General features: G+C 34.6%; 1 protein-coding gene across 2 annotated transcripts in view; it reads left to right on the plus strand.

The window, feature by feature from the left end:
* GALNT13 (polypeptide N-acetylgalactosaminyltransferase 13) overlaps positions 1 to 25,670 on the plus strand; it is an 800,956-nt gene that overhangs the window by 122,849 nt on the left and 652,437 nt on the right. For both annotated transcript variants that reach the window (XM_072612002.1, XM_072612001.1), the window contains exon 2: positions 1,223 to 1,468. In XM_072612002.1, coding sequence (XP_072468103.1) covers positions 1,327 to 1,468 — 142 coding nt within the window. In that variant the 5' untranslated portion in view covers positions 1,223 to 1,326. The remainder of the gene's footprint in view (positions 1 to 1,222; positions 1,469 to 25,670) is intronic.

Consider the following 25,670-nt stretch of genomic DNA (forward strand, 5'->3'; position numbering starts at 1 on the left):
ATCACTGACCTTTTGTTGACTGGCACTCTAAAGTTTGATTTGAGGCTTTATTTTAAACTTGTTTGGAGGGGAATGTTGGGAGACCTCAGTTGGGTCCTCTCTCTACTCTACCATCTTTATTATGCCCTCAGAAGTTCCAAAAATCATAACTTAAAAAGAAACAATACCATACATTGGAAACCCCGGACAATCCAACATTCTTCATCAATGATATCAACTGATTTGTAAATTGCAGCAGAATTAGAATTTGCATAATGCATTCTTTTATACTTTGTTAACTGTCAGTCTCTTGTAAAGTTTTCTGAAATGAGCATTAGACTAGGTAGGCCATGAAGCTTTTGTGGTGCTGTATAATAAGTGGCCTGCCTTTCATTCAGTTTGGGTATTGAAGATGTTAGGCCTCATGAAATTGAAACTTCATGTTTCCATTCTGAGACAAAGATTTGTGAAATATCCCTAGGATCTTTATATTTAACTCTTTTTTGTTATACGTTTCAACAAATAAACTACATATCTAGCTTGCACAAAGAAATTTGCAAAACAATTGTAAAGAGTCCTTTAGATACAATAAGTGCTGTGTTTGGTTTGGGTTTTAACTTTCTGAGTCATTGTGAGTGTTTTATTCATGCCATTTTTGTACTACTGTAAATCATTCTGATTGTCCATTTAAACACACACACACATACACACACACACACACACACTCTTCACAACTGTATCAAAAAATAATCAAGGATTCCAAAAATGTATTATGTTTATCTCAGCAAATAAGAGTTCATGTCAGAAAAGGAGGAGAAGGTAATTTAGATTACTTTGCATTATTATGTTGTGCCTCCATCACAAAACCAGATTTTTAAAAAAAATCTCATATCATGTCAGCTACTTAGATATTTTATTTACAGTTCATTGTAGTTTTTTTCATCATATTTAACATTTAGCAGATCAGAAAAATAGAAAGAGATAATTCAAGGGAATTGGCTAGATGTACAGTTCTAAAGAAATAATAAATTTAGAATCAGATGTTAGAAATTCAGACTTCTAGGCTACTTGTAAATTTAATTTTGTTGGATTCTAGATTTAATATTTAAATTCTGAGTGCCTCTTTATACTGAAGTATTTGGGGACCTTTAATATGTGACTATTTTGCCACCTCAAAAAACAAAAAACAAAAATAAAACCAAAAAAGACTCTATAGTAAATCAAATTTTTCTTTTCATTACAGTGGGATGCCCCTGCATTCATGCTGGATCTTTATCTCTGTGGCTTGGATTCAACATAGTAGCAGCTGCCCTTATTTTGTGTGTTAACTAGAAATCAAGGAGAGACATGAGAAGATTTGTTTACTGCAAGGTGGCTTTAGCCACTTCCCTAATGTGGGTTCTTGTCGATGTCTTTTTACTCCAGTACTTTAGTGAATGTAACAAATGTGATGACAAGAAAGAGAGGTACCTGCTACCTGCGTTGAGGGGTAAGTATTCTAAACATGAAAATTATTTTTTAACTAAAAATCAGTGACTTCCGATGAAACATCCTAAAATGCTGCCAACTTAGAAAGAAGCAAAATTACAAGAAAAACTGAATATTTCAAATTAAGTCACTCCTATACCTTATTGTCATAAATTGACAAAATACCCCTTTCCAGCCTTCTTCTTTTTAGGTATCATTTTCCTCATATGTAACATAAAGGGATAAGATGAGATAATGCTAAAATCTCCTGGAGAGCTAGATTTTTTAAAATTTAAACTTAAATATGAATTTCTGAATTTTAAAAAATTAATCATTTGAAAGATATATAATTTACAATACTTTCAAGAATATAAAGTAACAACTAAATGTTTTTAGTAGAATAAAAAAATGATTTCTTCAAAGGACCTAGTTTAATGATTAAGGATTATATGAAACAGTGTATTTGTTATATGCAGATATAAGTGTAATTAGAAATAAAGAAATGAGATTTGTTTACCACAAAAGATTCTAGCCCTTTCTTTAATGTAGGTGTTTTATTAGTGTTTCAATAACTGTAACAATGTTTGTGAAATATACTTAGTAAATAGGTTTTCCAGAAGTAGGTAATGATGCTTGGCATTCCACTTGAATAATTTAAACATATTACCAGAAACCATCTGCATATTTTTAATTTCCTTTGAAAACACTCTACTTCACAGCAAATGTGGGATTAACTTTTAAAGTTTTGTCCAAAAGGGGAGTAATTATAAATATCAAATATGTAGTAGCACCATTTTTAAGAAGCCTTATAAATTATTTATTCTTTTGATAAATTGTTTTAATTTCTAAGGTTGTTTACTAATTGAAATATACTTCAAAATAGAACTGGGTTTACATACTTTAGACATGTGGAGAGTACCACAATATGTGGGACATTAACTTTCTTAGGTGCTTCAATGGTTCATTGATTCATTGTGCATGTGCTGTGTGTATACACACATAAATGCATATCCATGTACAATGTATACATATAAACACACATGCACATATATGTGTATATATGCACATGTGTATACTTGTATGTACACATGTATCACAAAATCTCAGAATTTTCTTGTTAGAAGAAATCTGATTATCAATCTAGTCCAATCCATACCTTCAAAGAACACTTAAGAATTTTTTTTTTAAGTTTCTGCTTTACAATTTTCAATATATTTCCTTCCCATGTGTTCTGATCCACCTTTGCAATTCTCTAATTGTTAGGCCATCATCAAGACTGAATTTACTTCTTTTTTTTTTTTTTAATTCAATTTACCTGGTACTATTCTATCAGATCAAATAAAGCAAGTTCAATTCCTCTCCTATATGATATCCCTCCAAATGCTATTTGGGCCTTTAAGCCATTTTTAAGATACTCATCACTGACTACTTCAGCTCATTCTCATACAGCATGGACTCATGTACTCTATAATCCTTCTTCATTGAGAGGTTCATCAGCTTATTAGCATTTTTTTAAAACTGTAGTGTCCGGAACTGAAGATAATACTCAATGTGTGGTCTGACTATGAGAGAGTGTTCAAAAATTATCATTAGTTTTCTTGTCTCTATTAATGCAATGCATTATCCAGTGGGTTTTGGATCTTTACTCATCTAGTAGTGATCTCTTCCACTTTTTTCATCATTTACATATTTGAAAAACATGCCATCTGTGCCTTCTTCGAAGTCTCTGATAAAAATGTTAAATCACACAAAACACAAGATCTATGGCACGCAACCTAAGACTTCTGGCTAAGTTGACATAATACCCTTTATCACGGTACATTTTATATCTGGCTTTTCAGTCAGCTCTGAATCCATTTAAATGGACTATTATCTAGTCAAAATCTCTTCATATTTTATGCAGAATGTTTTACAACATGTTGCAAATGCTTTGCAGAAATCTAGGTAAGTTAATCCATGGTACTATCCTGATCTATTAATTTAGTAATCCTATGGCAGTGGAAAGGGAGCTGCTCTCATCACTGCTTTGGTTTACCAGATTCAAGATGCTGGACAGTGATAGAGAAATAACTGAGCCCAGGAAAGAAATGCTGGAGGCTTTCTTGACCATCTCCTTTTTCCTTTTTTTAGAAGAAAAAATCCTTTGGTAAATTGTAAGTGAAATTGCACCATGCTGAATCTTCATCCCCTTGTGTCACAGACTCCCTTGCCTTTTGGTTCTTTTAAAAAAAATTGAGAGGACATCATGGTCTTGAGTTTTGTCTTGAATTCCTCTTCTAGAGTTCTGTTGAGTGCCTAGTACCCTGACCAAATGTCACAAGTCCAATCAGTTTCTGTCATTTCCCTCAATAACCAGGCCCCCATTAGTCTTTACTAACCTCTTCACAATGCAGTGATATTGAATAAGATTAAAATTTAGTGCCTCTTAAGGTCTCCATAATTCCTCTCCAGTCTGCATGAAGTACATATCTGTAGGATCTTTTGCACTCATATGTTTGATAGTACTGTGTCATCTTTTTAGTGGAATCTGTTACCCCAACAGCTTAGAAGTAGCAAAAGCTCGGAGATGTTGCGTCCCTACCTCAACCCTAGGTTTAGGGTGTGAGACATACATATGGCTTAAAATGCATCAGAGTCTTGAGGAAATCCTGATTATCTTCAGAAAAGGAGGATTGGATTTGAATAAAAGGGACCTGGAGGCCCAGTCATGGGAGTAGGGAGGTAGTTGCCTCTCCTGGTTCTGCACACTCAGCCTCCCACAAGCCATGAGCCTGTTTGCTGACTTCCTTTCCCCTTCCTCTAGAAGTGAAAATAATGTATCTTCCAATTATGTTAATAGAATGAGGTTTATTTAGTCTGTGAAGTCAGTCTGCACCTTCATGCTGATATTTTAGGTAATTCATGAAATGTAGTTGTATTTATATGTTTCTTTTGTGTTTATATTTGTGTTGTATTTACATAGTTTCTTTTATGTACATAGTCACAAAAACTGGTCAGACTATCCATGGGAATAATTTTTTTTTTTTAGTTCAGACAAAAAAAAAAAAGTAATCCTATCAAAAACAAAAATAAGTTTAGTCTGCAGTGACCTGTTCTTGATGGTGCCATGCTGGCTCTTAGAAATTACCAATTGTTTTTTCTGGGTGTTCATTCACTATATTTTTAGTGATTTATTCTAGAATTTTTTTCTAAGAATTGAAGACAGTCTCACTGGTCTCTAGTTTGCAATGTCTTCCTCATCTTGAAAATCGGATTTTCTCTTCTCCAGTCCTCTAACATACTGCCCATTCTCCAAGAACTTTCATGTATAACTGAGATCAGTTTATCAGTTTCATTCACTGAAGGGACCCAAGGATATATACTTTTATAACAAGTGACTTCAGTGTAAATGCAGGCTTAGAAGAGAACATTGAAAAATATATTGGAAAATAGGATTCAGGAGGAAAAAATGAGAATGACCAAAACATTGAGGAATGTACAAGTTTCATTCTCATTAGTTATGAATACTTTTATGGGGGGGAAAGCTACAAGGGACTGGGCCTTATAAGCACCAAATAACACAATAAATAATGAAATTTTTATTATAAAATAAATTATATATCTTAGGATTCTGATATGAGGATCATTTCCCAATCAGTTGTTTGTGTCAGACAAACATCTTGTTAAAGGTCTAAATTAATAGCAAACTAGAAGAAGAAATTAAAATTAGGGAAAAAATAAAGTATACAGTTAAAACAACTCCAACCTGCATTATTTAAATAAAGTGATGGCATTGCAAAATAGGCAAATTACTTTTTTAAAAGTTCATCTTTGTATATGAAATTTTTCCAATGTGCACTTTCTATGTTAAACTGCAATGCTGTACATACTCACTTTCTCCTAAGGGTAGAACCAATATGAAAAAGAAAATTCAGTAATTATAGTTCTTGAATAGCTTACAAAATGAAGAAGTGATTTAAAAGGAAGAAATGTTGGAGGCAAGACTCATTTAGCGGGTATATAAACATTTTTATGCCTTTTTCCTAAGGTTATTCAGGGAGGGGAACTTTATGAATCCATCAGCTTTTGATAAATGAATATGTGGATTGATTTGCTGATCTATGTATAATGTTTAGAATAAATCAGCCCGCCCTGCATATTGGAGGGAATCAGTTGAGCCATTCACTTGGCTGAAAATGGAAATACTTTGTGATAGAGCTCATCTGTTTGGAATGATCACTTTGTCATTTATTGAACTGAGCCATTTAGCTCAGTCACCAAAAATACCAGAATTTGACTCGGCAGAAATATGACAGAATTTTCTATAAAGGCGACAAAACCAATGTCACTTCACTGAATTAAATCCTTAATTTTCTGTCTTCAATCTTAATCTATAACTAAATCTTTTCCATAAACTAAAATCCATTAGTTAATTTTCAAGCTCAAATAGTGATTCTTTTCACCTTGCATTTGAATTTAGTAGACTTTTTTGCATTAAAAAAAACAACTTGTTTACAACTTTGGTTGTTTGAGTAAATACAAAGTACACCTTTAGAGTTATATTTTGGTTTTTCATATTTGTATCTTATTAAGTATATTTATTTCTGGTATAATGTTATTACATTGTAAATCATAGTGGACATTATATGTGCACTGGCAGCATAGTATGTCAGAACATGGAAATGAGAATTAAGAAACCATGTGTCGGCTGGTATTTAGGATAGTATCTGGCACAGAATAGGTACTTAATGGTTGTTGCTTAATTGCCTGTTCTCTTGTGGACTAGACCAGAGGTGGGAAACCTGTGGTCTTGATGTCACATCTGGATTCAGTCAAAAATCTGTGCTTAAAGATCTAGAAGGTCATATCTGGTACCCAACACTGGGCTAGACACTAAACCTTTACTGGCCTCAGTTTTTTCAGTAGTAAAATGATGGAGTGTGATTGGTAAGACATTTTCATTCTCAGAAAATAAGGTCAGAAGTTGTGTACTGATCTACAGTGGGATAAGGTCTGTCAGTAAGGGAAGAATGGACGGGATAAGTAGTAATTAAATGCATTATATGTGCCTGGCATTGTTACAAATATTGTCTCATTTGATCCTCACAATAACCCTGTGAGATAGGTAGAACTGCACTTTCTGTCTGAAAGATAAGAAAATCCAGTCTTCCATAACTTCTCAACTGTCAGAGAAAATTCTTTTTTAAGGCTGCCTGGAATGTGGCTAATCCTTCAAGCAGTCATTAGATAGACATAGTATAATTCTGACAAGTTACTTGCTAAAGAAATTTGAAGGGGTAAACCTTTTACAAAAGTGTGAATGGACCACTAACACCCATTAAGCATTTCACACCCTTAACAAGCTGTGAATATAGCCTCTCATAGTCTGAAAGGGTCAAAACTTTAACACCTCCTTGTCTCTGTCACCTGTCTTTTACATACTACTATTTTATCAAATGAATTGGGAGTACTCAATATATCAGTATCAGAAGATCCACTGATCAACACAAAGTCCCAAACACTCACATCACATATAAAATAAGAATGTTGGACTAGATTATGACTAAGTTCCCTTCCAGTTTAAAACACTATGATAATTTTTTGTGGTGTGGGCCTGATTCTGGTTGGTCTAGTGGTTAAGTGCTAGACTTTACTATAGACCATCTCACATATAGCAGAAAAAATGTTTACTTAGCCATAGAATAGAAAGGATAATTAGAAGCATATATCTTTGATTTAGTTGGGCATGACTTCCCTGCCTCTGTCATAGATGTGATGGTGCCATGGTAAGTGTGTTGGCTTTTGTACTTAGATTAATATAGTTGGAAGTAATTCTAGCGTTGGTCCCCTAGACCAATAAAGTGTTGAAAACAATTTCAATACATATTAAGGAAAGATTAGCCTAGTTTGCATCATATTGATACAGATTTACTTGTTTCCATTTTGATTGTTCTGGCCCATTTGTTGCCTCTACACTTTCTCTTTGATCCTTTTATCACTCTGTCTTTGAGTGTCAGTAAAGAAACAGGACATTTTCTTAGTAGATATAGGAATGAACACTGGCCTGAAGCTATTGAGTTCTAGAATAGCGTAGTGGTTTGCAGTGGAAGATGGAAAATCAATACAGAAAAGTTATATCTCATGGTTCCTAGTAGTACTTTGTATATTAGGGAGTTGTTCATTAAATGATTTAAAAAAACTCACTGCATTTGATCTTTGGTCATTGTGAAGAAAGTGACTGTGCTTGGTTTCAAATAAGTCTGACAGAGGATAAATCAAAAATAAGTTTAATTAATTATGGGGTTCAATGTCCAACAAGGTTTTTCTAATATTTTATTGGCCCTTTAATCATGCTTTAACTCCTGTAGGTAAGATAGACCAGATGCATGATAATATATGAGTGATATTGTAATTACTCTGAGCTGGTGATAGTGACTTCTAGCATATGCAGATTATAATTTTATCTGTAGTCAAATAAGATGTGATGCATAAATTATAGTGTACTTTAGTTTCAGGACATATAGATTTCCTGGATAACATATCCTTAAAGTACAAAATGTGAATGGCCATTCTGCCATTCTTGCAAATGATTTTGCAGAAGTTATTATTAGGGCTACATAAATTTGTTTTGACCTTGGGAATTTACTTTGGATCTGCTTATATTTTCCAGGTTTCTGACTGTTCATTCAAACCATTTCTATCTCAGTTTGCCATTGGCTAAATAAATAGGATCATGATATTTGCATATAATACATTTATTGTTCCCAATAAACATATATGATCTTGAAAACTATATAAGAAAAAAAGGAAAAATGACAGGCAGATAGTATGTGTCATTTCCTTTTCTGAGTCTGTTGGGTAAGAATTTCAAGAGCCATTTCTTTTATTTTAATAAATGTTATGTATGAGTCTGCCTGCCTCAAGTCTATCCCTACTACAGTCTATTCTCCATTCAACCACTGAAGTGATTTTTCTAGAACACAAGTCTGATCATCTCCCCCACTCAAATTCCATGGCTCCCTATAACCTCCAGGTTCAAAAACAAAGTTCTAATCGGCATTCAAAAGTCCTTTATACATAGCCTTCTCCCATCCTTCATGTCTTCTTACAACTTACTTCCCAAACCATATCCTTCAATCCAGTGATAAAGGTCTCCTGACTGTTCCAAAAAGATGACAATCTATCTCTTGGTTGTGGGAATTTTCTCTGTCTGTTCCCCATTCCAGGAATGCTCACCCTCCCCACCTGTGACTACTGATTTACTTAATTTCCTTTAAGTTCTAACTATACTCTTATTTTCTACACTAAGGTTTTCCTAACTACTCTTAATTCTAATGCCTTCCCTCCATTAATTATGTCCCATTTGCTCTGTATTTATCTTGTTTTGTATGTATTTGTTGCCATCTTGTCTCCTCCATTAGATTGTGAACTTCTTGAGTGCAAAAACTATCTTTTGCCTCTTTTTGTATCCCCAGGGCATAGCATAGTGTGTGGTTCATAGTAGGCATGTAATAAAGGTTTATTTAATTATTGATTGACTGATAAGTGATGCATCCATCTTACCACAAGGTCTGACTTTGATGATTTCATGTCTCTAAATTTAAAAAAAAAACACTTTTTTGCAAACTTTTAAAGTTCTGAAAGTGACAGTTCCTTTTTAGCTACTTTAAATATTTTCATTTTATTTTGTGTGATGTAAATTTTTAAAATATATATTTTTAATTTTTGAATATCAAAATCTTCAGAAATTTAAAAAGGTTTTCTAGTTTATTTCATAAGCATCCCAATGGATAAAATAAAATCTGGTATTTTTATGCTATATATTTTAATATGAATTTAAGTAAAATTTTAAAGGATGAAAGCAATTTATTAATTAAAATCATTTGAATTAAATCTTAGCTAAATTGCTCTGAGAGATCATTAAATACTTAACCTTATCATTAATTAGTGGTGACAAAGCATCCCTGTAGGTTTGTTGAAGCAGCTTAATTCTTCTTTGAAAGAAAGAAAAAAAGAAGAAAGTAGGAAAGAAAGCAAGGAAAGAAGGAAGGAGGAAGGAAGATAATCATCACTTAAATTCTTTACTTATGTAAGTCTTGTGTCATAGATGTTTATAGAACGAAAGGCTTGAGTCATTTTATGTAATTGTCACATTGTTCTTGACTAGAGCACCCACCTGACAAGCTAGAAACATCTTCCCACATGATAGTACAGTATATTTATATTCCCTCCTTTAGGAGTAAGAAAGGAACAGTGCTTTCATTCACTTAGTGAATGTAGGAATACTGGACTGAAACTGAAGATTTAGAGCTAAGTTGAGCATGTTGAATAGGGCCCTGGAGTTTGGATTAAGGAAGACATGAGTTCAATTCCTACCTCAGACCCTGGCTGTGTGACTCTGGGCAAATACTTTAACCTCTCACAGCTTCACTTTCCTCATCTGTAAAATGGGGACAACAGCAGCACCTCACTTATAGGGTTATTGTAAAGATCAACCAAGATAACATGTGCTGTGTTTTGAAAACCTCCAAGTGCTATATAAGTGCTTGCTATTATTATATTATATCGCCATCACTACTTTATCTGCAAGCAAAGTGGCCACAAGTAGAAAAAAAAAATCCATCACCTAGTTACGAACAGGCCATGAAAGAACTTAAAATGTTCCTGACAGAAGGGACCTTTGAGATCCAACCACTTTGTTTTGCATATGGGAAAATTCATGTTTGAACAAATGAAGTGGTTTGCCCCCTCACCAAGTTAGTAGTAGAGGTGGGAATAGAACTCAGGTCTCTTTATGCCTACTACTGTGCTGTTTTCACTACACTATGCTGAACCTCCTTGTTCTCCGTTTCCCAATGCCCTACAATCGTAGTGTCATTTATAATCCATATATAAGGGTTTTTTTCTTCCATCTAGAGGAGTCTCAGATAACTTTCAGATCACTCCCTCTTCATCCCAGTGAACCCACCCCCATGGTACATCTTTCTTTTGTCATGACTTTTGTCATGTGGTGAGCTTGCCATTCTGTGAATAAGCAGATTGCTTAGTCTTTTTCTACTGGAAGGGTTGAGAGATAAATAAAATATATAAATATAAATATATAAATATATATATATATATATATAAATATATGTATTTTTTACCATAGAGACTATAGTCTTTTAATCAGTCAATCAGTTGCTAAGTATATATTAAATGTTTACTATGAGCACTAGGGATACTAAGAGACACTAAACAATTCTCATGTATCTCATGGGGCAGACAATAGACAAAAAATTATGTACGTATATGAGATATACTGAATAAATTGGAGGTAATCTCAGAGTATAGCTTGGGGGAAGGAGTTGGGATAGAGTGGGAAGGGGCAGGAGAGGGGAATAGAAAGGCTTCTTTTGAGCTAGGATTTGAGCTGAGTATTGGAGGAAGTTAGGGAATCCAGGAGGTTGTGATTAGAAGGGAGAATAATATAGACAGGGGGACATACAGTGAAAAGTCAGGGATTGTGTTCATCCTTCATTGCCAAAGAAGACCAGGTCATCAGGGAAATGATGACATGACTTGCATTTGACTTTGTTTTGAGTGAGGGAGGGCTGTGCAGGTCACCAGCCTCACTTTTCCTCCAGAGCCATCTGAATCCAGTGATCAGATATTCATCAGGATGACCAGAGATGACCCAGGATGAACTGGGAGACCTTGAACTCAAAAGATGGAGTATCATGTGTGAAAACCTGCAAGAAGTTTACTGGATCATAGAGTACAGAGAAAGGCATGAAATGTAAGAAATCTAGAAATGTAGAAAGAGGCCAGATTGTAAGAGGATTTAAAAAATAAATAGAAAACTTAATGTTTGATCTTAAAGATAATAGTTATCACTAGAGTTTATTGAGTAGAGTAACAGATGCTACTATTTTTAGGAGGTTGCACTGGAGTGGGGGGAGAGACCTTAAAGTAGGGAGAACAACTCAAAGATTATTGCAATAGCCAAGGTATGAGGTGATAAAGACCTGAATCAGAACGATAGCTATGTAAATGGAAAGAAAGGAACATAAATGAGAGTTTTCATAAAAGTAAAAAGGACAAGATATGGCATAAACATAGATATAGATGGTAATATGAGTGAAGAGATAGAGATGATACCAAGAATCAAGCCAGATTACCAGGAAGTTAATGTTGATCTCAACAGTAATAGAAAAGCTGTGAGGAGGATATGGTTTGAAGGCAAAGATAATGAGTTCTGTTTTGAGCATGTTGAGTTTGAAATGTCTACAGAATATCAAGTCTGAGATTTCCACTAGGCAGTTGATGATATGAGACTGGGGGTTAAGGAGGTTAGGGCCAGATAAATAGATTTGATAAAAATTTGCATAGAGATGGCAATAGAAACCATGAGATCACCAAGTTACATATATAGAGGGAGAAGAGAAAAAGGTCCTGGGGAGGGTCATGGGACACATCAAGATTTAGTCAATATGACTTGGAGGAAGATCCAGCAAAGTAGATTGGGGAGATGCTAGACATAGAAGGAAAACTAGAAGACAGAGGTACATGAAAACCTAGGAAGGAGAGAGTATGGAGAAGAAGGAAGCAATCAGGAGTGAGAAAGGCCAGAGAGGGATCCAAAGTATGTGAAATGAGAAAAGGCCAGTAGATTTTGTATTTAAGAAATCTTTGTTAACTTGTCCAGGGCAGTTTTAGTTAGTGATAAGGTTTAGAAGGAAGTGAGTAGATAAGGAATAGAATAGCTATTATAGAGAACTTTTTATTTTTTTATTTGAAATGTTTTATTTTTTCCAATTACATGTAAAAATAGTTTTCAGTATTCATTTTTGATAATTTTGTGTTTCAAATTTTTCACCCTCCTTTCCTTTGCTCCCCTTCTCCCCAAGACAGCAAGCAGTCTGATATATATCATACATGTACAATCACATTAGACATATTTCTACACTAGTCATGTTGTGAAAGAAGAATCAGAACAAAAGGGAAAAACTACAACAAAGAAAAAACAAAAACAAATTTTTAAAAAAAGTGAAAATAGTATGCTTCAATCTGCATTCAGACTTCCTAATTCTTTCTTTGGATGTGGTTAGCATTTTCCATCACGAGTCTTTTGGAATTGTCTTTGGATCATTGTATTTTTTTTTAATTAATTAATTTGTTTTCAGTTTTCTACAATCACTTCCATAAATCTTAGATTTTCTCCCCCTCCTTCCCCTCTCCCTCTCTGAGACAGCATGCAATCTTATATGGGTTCTACACATATATTCTTATTAAATACATTTTCACTTTTGTTATGTTGCATGGAAGAATTAAAATGAATGGGAGAAACCAATAGAGAGCTTTTTAAAGGATAGCTAGTAGGGATGGTTAAATCAGATTATTTAACATAATAATAACAATTATGACAATAGGAAAAGAGGGATAGGGATCAAACCTATGTGGAAAATAGCATTATCCCCATTTTTCAGATGAAAAAAACTGAGGCTGAAGAAAATTGTTCATGGTCATTCAGCTACTAAGTGTAGTAACAGAATATTGACATCTGAAACCCAGGAACTTTGTTGATTCTTCTAGATGTTAAAGGTTTTCTGACAGATGTCACAGCTCTAGAGAATGATCAGATGGTCACACTATCAGATAACTTTTTTTTGAGATATATCCCCTCTCTTCAGAGTTAAGTACATAGAGAGAGTTTCTGGTTTGGTTTGGTTTGGTTTTACTAACAAAGTGATAGTTGTAGGCTTTATCATATACAGTCACTTTAATTATATTTAATAGATAAATAGAAATATTTTCCCAACCCTGGTGAGCTTCCTGCTTCTTGGCATTAGGCTGGGGTGTCTTTTTCCCAAGAGACTAATCTCTTACTGATTAAGTCTTATAAGATTTCCAGTGATAAATAGCAAGGCCACTATCTCAATCCCAGATGAAACTGTGATTTTTAGAAGCTCTAAAAGTATACATTCTATTCCTGCATATAATTTTTCCAAGTCAACTTAGGGAGAAGGGCAATCAATTTAATTTATTTCATTTAATTTCTATTCTGAAATTCAATAAGCATTTCTTAACTATCTACGACTGCTGAATGTTAGGAAATAAGATGACAAAAATGAAATTTTCTGTCTTTAAGAAGTTTTTCATTCCCATCATAGGTAAACATGCAGATAAATACATATCAAATACAAAGTTATTATGAAATTATTTTTATGAGGAGGATAGAAAAACAAGTGTTAGCCTATATATGAACTGTTGTGAAGAACCTAAAGATATTTGGAAAGAAGTGGATAAATGCACTGATAAGACTTCAAGGACTTGATGGATACTGGAAGGGTGGGGAAAATTGAAGGTAAACTTGAGTAACCAAAAACTGCCATAGCAGGAATTCAAATATTTGTTCAAATTAATGAAAGCAAAATGTGTTAATGTACAGTATGATGAGATAAATTCATGTATATATGTGTGTGTGTGTGTGTGTGTGTGGGTGTGTATATATATATATATAATATATATATATATATATATATTAAAAAGGAATACAGTGATTAAGGCTATGTGTATTACTCCACACTTTTGTAGAAAAGACCTGAAACCTTGAGATCACTATAATTGTGACTGAGGGCAGTATGACACCTTGAAGATGTGTGAGAGAAAGATCACCATGATCAATATACCTGTGCAGAAGTCAGTGTCAATGTGGTCTGAAGGCCAATGTGGGTAAAATAATCAAAATAACCAAGTGTTAATAGGATTATTTTTGTCATCTAGGCATAGTTTAAATATAGCATGTTATTTCTTGTATGCCTTAGTGACCCGAAGAATGTTGATTTATCTCCTTAAGTGATAAATTTATACCCAGGGGAAGAGCTCCCTCACTTTAGAGCCAGACTTCTTTCTGGCATGTAATTAACTATGATTAGATGAATATAAATTAACAGGATGGCAGTGCTGTCACTGAGGAGAGATTTCAGTGGAAAAACTGTGTCAGGTGGGCAGATGAAGGAACTGAGTGAAGTCATAAATAATGGGCAAAGTAGAAGAGGTCATGGAAGGTAGCTTGAAATAAGACAGAAAAGCTATATAGGCGGTATACTTGATTCATCAGCATCAGAATGTAGGGGTGGAGGAAGGAGATGAGAAAAAAACATGCAAAGAAGAACAGAATGCTGAAAAGCTTTCAAGATAATGAAAACGTTCTGCCTTAATGAGGAAAGCTACAGGCAGTGAGTAGATAAGTTTGTACAAAGGGAAGCAGAGTTCGAGAAACTAAAAAGAGTCAATGATAGAGATACAATTTTAGAACCTGAGTAGAAGGAGAATATCAGAATTGAAGGGGAAAGGTGATTTTAAAATAAACAAAGGCTTTGTTTGTGAAGATTAAGACAAAGGTTTATATTTTAGAGACTGTGAGTAAAATATTGGTGTAACTGTTTTAGTGTAGTCTCTTCTAGAGTTTTATTATTTTCTGTTTCTGAGAAATACTATGTGAATTGGTTTAACATATTTTACTTTTAGATTTTATTTTATACAATTTGTATTACTCTATGTCTGTTTCTGTGATATGAAAATCTCATGGGGTAAAGTGGAGACATTCAGAGGTTTCCAAACCTGAATGTTTGGAATTTAGTAAATAGTTATATGCATGTTTTCTTTTCATCTGGGTGTTCTTATGCCCTCTAAATTTTAGTTATTCCATTTAATGGCAACTTATGGGAACACTGCAGAACAGATTCAACTTTGATATGAGTATTTGATTCTAGTCATTCATCTGAATAAGACCAGGATATGATAATGTGATACGCTGTGAGAATTCATTCTTATAAAGTAAAATGGATACAAGGTATAGATACATACTTACAATTAGTTTGACACCTTGTCATCTCTTCCTGACTTTCTTTGATTACATCTTCAGATTCCTGGGGGTAGGGGTGGAGAGAGGTGTAACAGTAAGCACCCCAACATACACAGGGGGTCTGCTATCACAGGTTCTTAGATCTGCATTCATAAAAGGAAAGACAAGTTTTGAGGGGTTAACAATCAGTTTAAAGAAGCACAGGTATCAGAGAAAATGAAAGTCAAAATTTCAGAGAAATTAAAAATCAACACAGTGCTTCCAAATTACTTGACCATTATATATATACATCTTTCCCAGAGAGGGAAGCACCAACATCTGAGCTTTCAAAAAAGCAGAGGGGGGTGCTGCTTAGTAGCTTCCCAGAGTCTCATCAGGAACACAAAACTTCTTCCAAAGACTAAGTCCCCCGAAGTAAAGGCTCAACCTCAGAGTATTTATACACTTTTTAGGGCCAGAGGACATAACACACTGACTCAGTGCCTCAATTGAAAAAAAAACTAAAGATACTTGAGACCCTCCTAGAAAACAATTCCCCTAATCAAGGGGCAGGCCCATCAATGGGTGGGAACGATCCTCCCCAATCAATTAGAGGCACTTTTAAGTGAAACAAAAACAACAAAATTTCCTAATTTGATTGCCATTACAAGAGAAATTGGACAGAAACTGACTGCCCTATACTTGGTATTCAAGAAACCTGCACTGCTAGGGGATGTTGGTGGAGTGGTAACCTTTATCACAAATTGATGCATTTGGGGAAGGAGATAAAAGAAGAGGAAGTTGAAACCAACCTCTTTCCCATTCCTAAAGAATCTGTTAGAGCTGGAAAGGACCTTACAGATGAACTATTACTGCTAAGTGATTTTACAGAGAAGAAAATACATGCCCCAGAGAAAGAAAGTGTTTTGCCTAAGATCACAAAGAAAAATTCATTCAGCTTTTATTGGAACTGAGACCAAATTGAAGTGGATTCAGATAGAGCCCAAACCTTGTAAACGTATAGACTATTAGAACCAGAAGGAGAGATCTAGAGTTATTGTCAGACCAGGGACTAGAACTTAACTATCCTGATTCCCAGAGTCTCTACTTTTATAACACAGGATGAACAGCTGAGGCAACAGGCAGATATCTAGGCACACCCTAACACTAAACTCAACTCTCGAATTTCAAGGTTAACTAGGTTGGGAGGTCACAATTTTGAGGGGAGAGGGAATCCAGAACAATGATACAATCTCAGGCATACCCAGAAAACCTTAACTCCCTTCCCTGCCATGCCCTAGCCCAAGTGTCTCTTAATCTGCCTCAAGATTTCATGGGCCTTTTGAAACATAACCTTCCTGAAGTACTCCTCTTTCCCCTCAAAGGATTTCCCTGTAGTGCCTCCATTATTTTCTTGGGGCAGCTTCTTTACCTGTAAAATTGAGAAGGAGTTTACTTGTAGGTAAACTGGATTTGAACTTGGATCCTCTAAATCCAAATTGAGTATTTCCCTGTTCTACCTTGCCTTTGAATCCATATTCTTTAGAAAGATCAGTTATTGATTTACAGTTCCTACTCCAAATATGTAATTATCAGCAGCTCTTGAAACGAATAACTTCTCATACTTGAGGAAAACACAGGCATAGGTCCCTTCTAAAACTCTCTGCCAAAAAATAAAACAGAAAGGGCACTTTTTGGGACAGGGAACCAGAAGATCAGGTTTCAAGTACCAGCTCTATATTGATCCTGACAAAATCACTTCCCTGTCCTTATTTCCCTTCTCTATAAAAAATGAATACTCTGCTAAATGGTCATGAAAGTTCTAGTTCTGGATAAGAAACATATTCTTTTTGTTTTTTTTTTTCTATTTTCTATTGTTTTTTTTATTTTGTCAAATATTTCCCAAGTATATGGAAAAAAATAACAATCATTTTCACATTTTTGTGTTCCAAATTCTCTGCTTCCCTCTTGAGTCTTCCTCCTTGGGAAGAAAAGCATTTTATTTTCTATTATACATGTGAAATCATGCAAAACATATTTCCATATTACCCATGTTTGAACTACTTGACAAATCCTTTAAACCCAAATCAATCTAGCTTTCCTTGAATAGCTCTCATCATAGCCCTCAACCCAAGCCTTAGTGACTCATTTTTTAGGTCTGATGACTTAGAATTAGTGTAAGTAGCAATTGTTTTCTATTTTGGCTAGAAACTCTAAGAGTCTTCCACTTGGAAAATGATAGTTGTGTGATGATACATTGGGCTATCTCTGTCTCATTCCTAACCTAGCCCGTAGTCACTGAATGGTCATTGCCTCAGACAAACTGAGACCTGGGAAAGACCTAATTTAGAAAGGCCAAGTTCATACATTGCATCCTAGGACATTGCTAGTCATATTGACTTTTGTATAGCTACTGGATGTCAATGACTATGGAATAGAGATTGAGGCTGATGACTTTGTGCATCTCTGGTTCACTTAAATCAAATTCATTTGAAAGTCATGAGCCTTGTGATATTATTGATCCTATTCAAGAAGGAAGAATGAACAGTACCAGCATTAGCCATGCACAAAGAAAACACACAAAAAATAACATAATTAAAATGAAAATTTTTAAAAAGTATGCTTCCATCTGCATTCAAGGTGCATCAGTTCTCTTTCTGGAGGTGGATAGCATTTTTCATCATATGCCCTTTTGGAACTGTCTTGGATCATTGTCTTTATCAGAGGGGCTAATTCTTTCATAGTTGATCATCTTTACAATATTTCTATTATTATGTACATTGTTCTCCTGGTTCTGCTCACTTCACTTTGCGTAAGTTCATGTAAGTCTTTCCAGGCTTTTCTGAAAACCATCCCCCTTGTCACTTCTTATAACATAATATTCCATCACAGTCATATACCAGAATTTGTTCAACTATTCCCCTATTGATGGGTATCCCCTCATTTTCCAATTTTTCTCGCTCTGAAAAGAGGTTGGGAGATGTATTCTTAACCAAACAAGAGATAGAAGTGGTTGCAAACATAGACATCTTGTATTACTTGAAACTAAAAAGTTTCTGCATAGACAGAATTAATGGATCTAGAAAAAGAAGGGGAGTGGTCAAATGGGGAAAAAACTGTATAAAATTTTTCTCATAAGGGTTTAGTATCCTAGTTATGTAAATAAATTATATATACACATATATGCACATATATGTTTATTTAGACGTATATAAATATACATACAAATATGCATTTGTATGTGTGTGTGTGTGTATGTGTGTGTGTGTATACACATACCCACATATCTAGTTGCTGCATGGAGCAGAACACCGTGCCTGGAGTCAGGAAGACCTGAAATTCAATATGGTCTCAGACATTTACTAAGTCATTTGTGTGACCCTACTGTAGCAGCAAAATGCCTGAGATATCCAGGATGGCCTGCTAGCCCAGGTTCTTAGATCTGCTTTTCTAAAAGGAAAGAAACTTTTGAGAAGTCAACAATCTTCTTCAATAACATATACCAACAGAGAAAATACAAGCAGAGAAATAAAGACCAATAGACAGAGCTTCCAACTGTCTGACAATAAACAATGCACGCTTCACAGATCAACAAGTAGATTCAGTTGTCTGACCATTACATGCGGAAATACACAGTTAGCAGAGAGAAGGGGCGAGGAGGCAGGTGGTGCTCCTTAACAGCTACCCAGAGTCTCATCTGGAACATGAATGTTCTTTGGAAGAATAAGGCCCGAGGCCTATTAATTATTGGGGAAGATCTTTATATTACACCTAGTCAAGTCACTTAACTCTGTTTGCCTCAGTCTCCCCATATGTAAAATGAACTGGAGAAGGAAATGGCACACTGCTTCAGTATCTTTATCAAGAACACACCAAGTGGAATAACAAAGAATCAGACAACTGAAACAACTGACTAACAATATATTTGCGTGCATATGTATGTATGAATACATATACATATATAAGTATATATATATGACGTTTTCTCTAGTAGATAAATGGTCAAAAGAAATGAATAAACCATTCTAAAATAAACTGCAAAGTATTCATAGTCACATGAAATAATGCTCCAAATAACTACTGATAAGAGAAATGTAAATGAAAACAACCTTGAGGTTCCTCTCCCACCCTGGAGATAAGCAAAAATGATAAAATAAAAAGTCAGCAATCCATGTTGGAAGAGTTGTGGAAGGATAGGCCCACTAATACATTTTTAGTGGATCTGTGAAATGGTACAGCCATTTTGAAAAGAAATATGGAATTTAATAATAAAGTGACTAAAATAGTCATACCTTTTGAACCAGAGACTCCATTTCTAGGCTTACACTCCAGGGAAGTGATCAATAAAAAGAAAGTCCCCAAATACATCAAAATATTTATAGCAGCACTTTTTGTAATAGCTAAGGTTTGGGGGATCAAAAGGAGATGTTGATCATTGGGAATGGGTGAACAAATGATGGTACATGAAAGTAATGGAAAATCACTGTGCTGTAAGAGATGTGTGATCACTGCAAAAAAAGCACAGAAAAATCTGTATGAGTTGAATTGATGCGAGTGAATTTAGCAGAGCCAAGGAAACAGCATGTACAGTAACTACAACAATGTAACATCAAAAAATCCAAAGTAAATGTAATAAAATTATATGGATCAAGCAGGACTCAAATGAAGAAATATGAGAAGATACTCCCCTTCCAACCTTCTCCTTCATGGAGGTGGGAGATCCATAAGTTTTATACATGTTTTGGGACTTTTTCAATATACTGACCGGTTGTACTGTTTTATTTTGTCTAAAATAATAATATTTGTCATACCAGAAGGCTCTGTGAGGGGGGAGGGATATTTGGGATATATAACTATTGTGATATAAGAAATAGAAAATATTAATAAAAATGTTTTTAAAAGTGCTATTTGTTCATCTTCACTTCTTGGTTTGGGAAACAACTAAGTCCCTTGCATTGATTGTTGGAGTGTAACTTGATAACTTAACCTGTACTTACTTTACACTCTGACCCATATCCGCCTACTTTAACCCTAACTCTTAGGATCTCTGTTCTTTTTCAGTCTTGCTATCATAGATGTTTTCCAAAAAAATAAAAAAAAAAAAGTAATGTCCATGAAATTTTCAATTTGAAAGACCTGCATTTGAGGCCTAAAAGACTATGGAGGATCAAATAACATTATATCTGAGAACTACTTTCATTGTCTATGTCCTTGGAAACTTCAGCTCTGGATATGATCACCATTTAATAACAAGTTCACTAAGGCACAGGACAAATCCATGGTGTGTGTGAGGGAGAACAAAAGAAGGATCTGTTATTACTAAGTATCTTAAAGCTTTTTTCTCCCTTCTCCCTCCATCAGAATTTAGGAAGCCGTCATCGCCCTCCCTGCAGCCCCCCATTTTAAGTTAAAATCAGATATTGCTACTCTTATTTTTATATTAATTCCTTCAACCTGCTTCTCCTTTGAACCTCTTGGAATTCAGGCCTCTAGAAAGTTTGAGAACCTAAGACAGGCTAAATTATAAGTGAAAAGAAAAGCTTCTCAGGATAAGGGAGGTGTCCATAAGAAGGTATATATAGGCTTAGCTTGGTACTCTCTCCTTTCTTTCTTCTTTTTTGTGAACCACTTGTGGGAGGGGAGGGAGCAACTTCCAGCCTCTCTGTGGTCTCTAGTTGTCTAATTTCCTAGGAAACTCTGGGCTTGCTATTCTAATTCTAGGCGTGGTCAGAGCTTGAGTAGTCTATGGTTTTTTGGGGTTTTTTTGCCCTAAGAAGCCTCTCCAGACAATACAAACATTCTTTTCCTCTTCCCCTCTAGTCATTTAGTTACCTACTTCCCACTACTCAACCTCTAGCCCACCTGGCTGCCATCTGGTGTCTAGACCGAGGTCCTTTAAAATGCCTCTCCCTGGGGTAATGTTTCCTGCCCTTTAGCAATTCCCCACCCTCGTCAGTTGTGGACTCTGGAATTTTACTAGGAATTTCTCCTCTCAAAAGGATGAAAAGGAGTGGAAGCAAAAATGAATCTATAGAAAGTGTTGTAAAAATATTCAGCGAAACCAGGTCATCTTGAGAGCATTTATAGATAAAATGGGAAGTAGAGCAACAAATAAATGTGAAATGGAACAGATGTGTCAGCATTTCCATAGCAATCTATTCTCATAGTCTGGGAAAGTGGAAATGACCACATTTGGACTCTAATGCATCTATACCCAGTATGCTATATGAGGAAGGTGAAATAATATTAAGAAGATGAAGACAGGAAGCACAATAGACAAAAGCTGACCGAATATCTGCCAATGAAATTAATGATGATGACAACACAATTTTAAATGATGCAAGGATTGATTTTCAAGGTTTCTCAGAGAAGTTTACAAAGGAGCAGAAAAGATCATAGATCATAGGTAATATCAACAAACTAGATGGGTATAAAGATATTAGAAAATACTAACCTTACGCCTATTTTCTTATCTCTATTAAAATAAGTAGGAAATTATTTATCTATGATTATTTATCTATATTTTGAGCTTATCCTTAATGAACATATGTAAAAGGGACAGTACAGTTTGTAGAGACAGTTTGTTTATGAAGACAGTAACTTCATAGTAACATAGGTAACAAAGGTACAGAGTATAATATCATATTGTGCTTATTTGTGGATTCAAAAAAAAAAAAGCATTATATTCTGAGTAAAACACATCCTTGAATATTGTGCCAAAGAGGAGTATGTTTATATATGCAAGGTGTCCCAAAAGTCTTAAAGCAGTTTTAATTTTAATAGCTAGAGATTATTCAAGATTTTGTCCTAAAAATCTTAGTGTGGTTTTTAACTCAAATAGGTATTAAAACTTAAAATTCTAAAGAATTTTGAGACACCTTAAATTTACACTATACATTTAAAGACTATATAAGGAATCTTTTTAGTTACAACCATTGAGGTGATTTGGTTCAATGATAGTTTGATTAGCAATATCACCTGAAACATAGGGAAATCAGTGGTGATCAGTGCAACAAATGATTATACTCCATTTCCCTGCTTTTGCACTGGATATTCTCCTAGCCTGGAATGGTTTACTACCTCATCTCTTCCTCTTGTTCTCTCCAGTTTTTTCCCCGCCCCCCAAAAAAATGTAAATCCCACCATCTACATCAGGCCTTTCCTACTCCCTTTATCTTCCATCACATTTGCACATATCTTGTTAGTGATTTGCATATTGTTTTACCTATCATAATGTGAATTCATTGAAGGAAGGGGCTGTTTTTTTCTTGCTTTCTATCCCTATCACTTACCACATTGTAATAATTCAATCTTTTCAGTTGAGTCTGACTCTTTGTGACTCCCAGTTTGGATTTTCTTGGTAAAGATCCTGGAGTGGTTTGCCATTTCCTTATGCAATGCATTTTACAAAAGAGAAAACTGAGGCAAACAGGGTTCAATGACTTGCCCAGGGTCACACAGCTAGTAAGAGTCTGAGATCAGATTTGAACTCATCTTCCTAACTCTAGACCCAACACTCTATCCACTGTTCCACCTAACTGCCCACACTTAGCACATCCTAGGTACTGAATCAATACTTATTGACTGGGCTGCGTAAAGTCCAAGTTGGAAAAGTAGCTACCTAAAAGTCAAATGTTAAAATTTGTATGTGATATTGTGTTGTTTGCATTGAACCCTGGAATGCTATGTAGACTCCTTTAGGATTCATACATGATAAAAAGTAATCAATTTAGCAATGCACACAAGAAAAATAGATAAATAGTGCATATAGAGATTATGGTATGCAATTAAGTGAACTCATAGTTTGTCAGTATGCATATTTTTTTTTCCCTGCACTAAAGATGGTGTATGAACTGAGCCTAGTGTAGAATAGGAGAAAGTAAGCTAGATTGCCTGAGAAACTATATAGTATTTTTAATGAATTTAAATTACTTTCTGGTACAAAAGCCTATATAAAAGTCTACAAGAAGCCTATAAACCTACAAGTCAAGGAACATCATAATTTCAAAAAATTCAGAATTCTGTGACTCAAAGGACAATAAGAAAACACATGGTAAGTATTCATGAATTGTAGCATATTAACAGCAGTGACATGCATACAAGAAAGGACATAAAAGTCATTACTAAGAACATATTGACCAGGAAAGAATATAATCAGGCATTCATGTAACAACAGGGAAGGATACTTGATAACTAACCCAGTAATGGTATTGATAGTCAAAGAAGCATTTAGAATAAGATCTGTGGCACATTGAGTACATTGTCTGTAGGAAATTTATAGTATGAATGGACAAGAATCCCACAGGATGCAAAGCCATAAATGAATTGTGATCTTACTGTTGGAAAGAATGACCACATCACTGTAATCTGTTGAAATATATAAGTATAGTTATGAGTACAATATTTTGGTCTCTAGAACTGGCTGTATCAAGGTATTGTTTGAGTGTGAGGTGAAGATCAATCAGAGATTTTCTTTCAACAAACACTGATGATCATTGATTCTGTGCATAGGATTCTTCAGTGTATTTGGTAAGATATTTTGGAACAAAATACAAAGCATAACCACCAACAATTAACCAGTGTTATTGCAACTTACTAATATGGTTGGAAATCTGAAGAAATGTTATGTTCAATATAGATAATATTGTCAGAGGCAGGTTTTAAACCCACATGTTCCTGTCTTTCTTTCATATCCAGCCTGCTATCTACTGTTCACACACACACACACACACGTATATACGTATAGATAGTATTCTGCATAGTCATATCTACACACATACTATATGTATACATGTGTACATATACTATTTTATGCATATTTATATTTGCATATTACATATAAATCTATATCAATGTATACCAATATACTTATCTATCGATTTCTGAACCTCCATCTATGTATCAAAGGAATTGTATTAGACACTGTAGGGAGTAGAGAAATGTAGAGAAAAAGCAGAGAAAATAATTATTGCTCTTGAGGAGTTTATAATAGAGTTGGAGAGGAGATATAGAAATATAATAAAAAAGATTCAACATCCAAAAATATCCTTATAATGGAAACTTGCATATAGGGGACTTTAGTGAGGTGCTTGGAATAGTAGAGGCAGCCTCAGAATCAGAAAGGCCTTAGCATAATTTGTGGAATAAAGTAAGCATTTTCATAAGATAGCACAACAAAAAAGATGCTTGTGCATGAAACTTCTAGCTCTAATATTCACGACTTGCTTTTCCTTTCAAATATACAACAAAATTATCATGTAAATTTCCTTTCTCTTTTTTACATAATAATTATATAATATTAAAGAGAGGTTAAAAATGGAATCTCTTATACTTTTCCCTATGAAGTACACACAAGAAATAGGATTTTATATCTATGTCCTTTGGACTCCCACAAGACAAAGCATGATATCATTATACTGAAATGGAGGTAGAAGTGTCCACATTCATAGCAATGATGAAATAAAGATTGGGGGCATGTCAGAGATTTTACTTGATGAGCATTTATTACTATCAACTGCTGTGCATAGGACACATCATTAGGCTCACTGAGATGTTTTGCATCAAATGGAACCATACAGTCATCGCTTCTTTGACAGTATAAATGCAGTTTACATACTTTGGTTGGATTTGTGAAGGAGAGCTAAGAATAGATTCAAAATCCCTGAGAAGCTATTATGAGGAAAAATAAACTGGAACAAGATAGTCAAAGGAGACCAAAAACATCTTGGAAAAATATCAAGCAATAAGTGAGAGAATAAGTAATAGGTAATTAGGGAAGGGCAGGAAGTCAATAGCATATTTACATTCAGCTAATCAGACTGGGACCATTTTGTTCCTTTTCATTAAATTGTCTAAACCATGAAGCAAAGAGACAGAAGTAGAAATAGTGACTAGACCAACCTACAGTTGCAGCTGGAGTTTCTCTGGACAAAAGTGCAGGTGGAGGATTCTAATGGGAAATGACATTTCAATTCTTTGTGCTTCAGTTTTTTTGTCTCTTGAGTATATTCTTTCAACTCTGTAGATTGTTCCTTTATTTTGAATTTAATTTTTATTTTATTTTTCTCAATTATATATAAATAAAAAAATATATTCTTTTTTTTAAAGTATGGGTGGTACTGCTGATACAAAGAATATGAGCTGTGTGATAGCCCTTTGACATAGTTCCAAACTGCTTTCCAGAGTGGTTTCATCAGTTCATAACTGAAACAACAGTGTATTAGTGTCCTTATCTTTCCATTTCCCCTCCAGCATTGTCATTTTCTGTTATATTAGTCATTTTTGACACTTGTGAGGTGGTACCTAAGAGATGGTCTCCTTTGTATTTCTCTAATCAATAGTGATTTAGAGCATTTTATATGCCTATAGATAGCTTTGACTTTTTTCTTCTGAAAACTGCCTGTTCATATTTTTTAACATA

This window comes from Notamacropus eugenii, chromosome 5 (genome assembly GCF_028372415.1).
Source record: "Notamacropus eugenii isolate mMacEug1 chromosome 5, mMacEug1.pri_v2, whole genome shotgun sequence".
In the NCBI taxonomy this organism is placed as follows: domain Eukaryota; kingdom Metazoa; phylum Chordata; class Mammalia; order Diprotodontia; family Macropodidae; genus Notamacropus; species Notamacropus eugenii.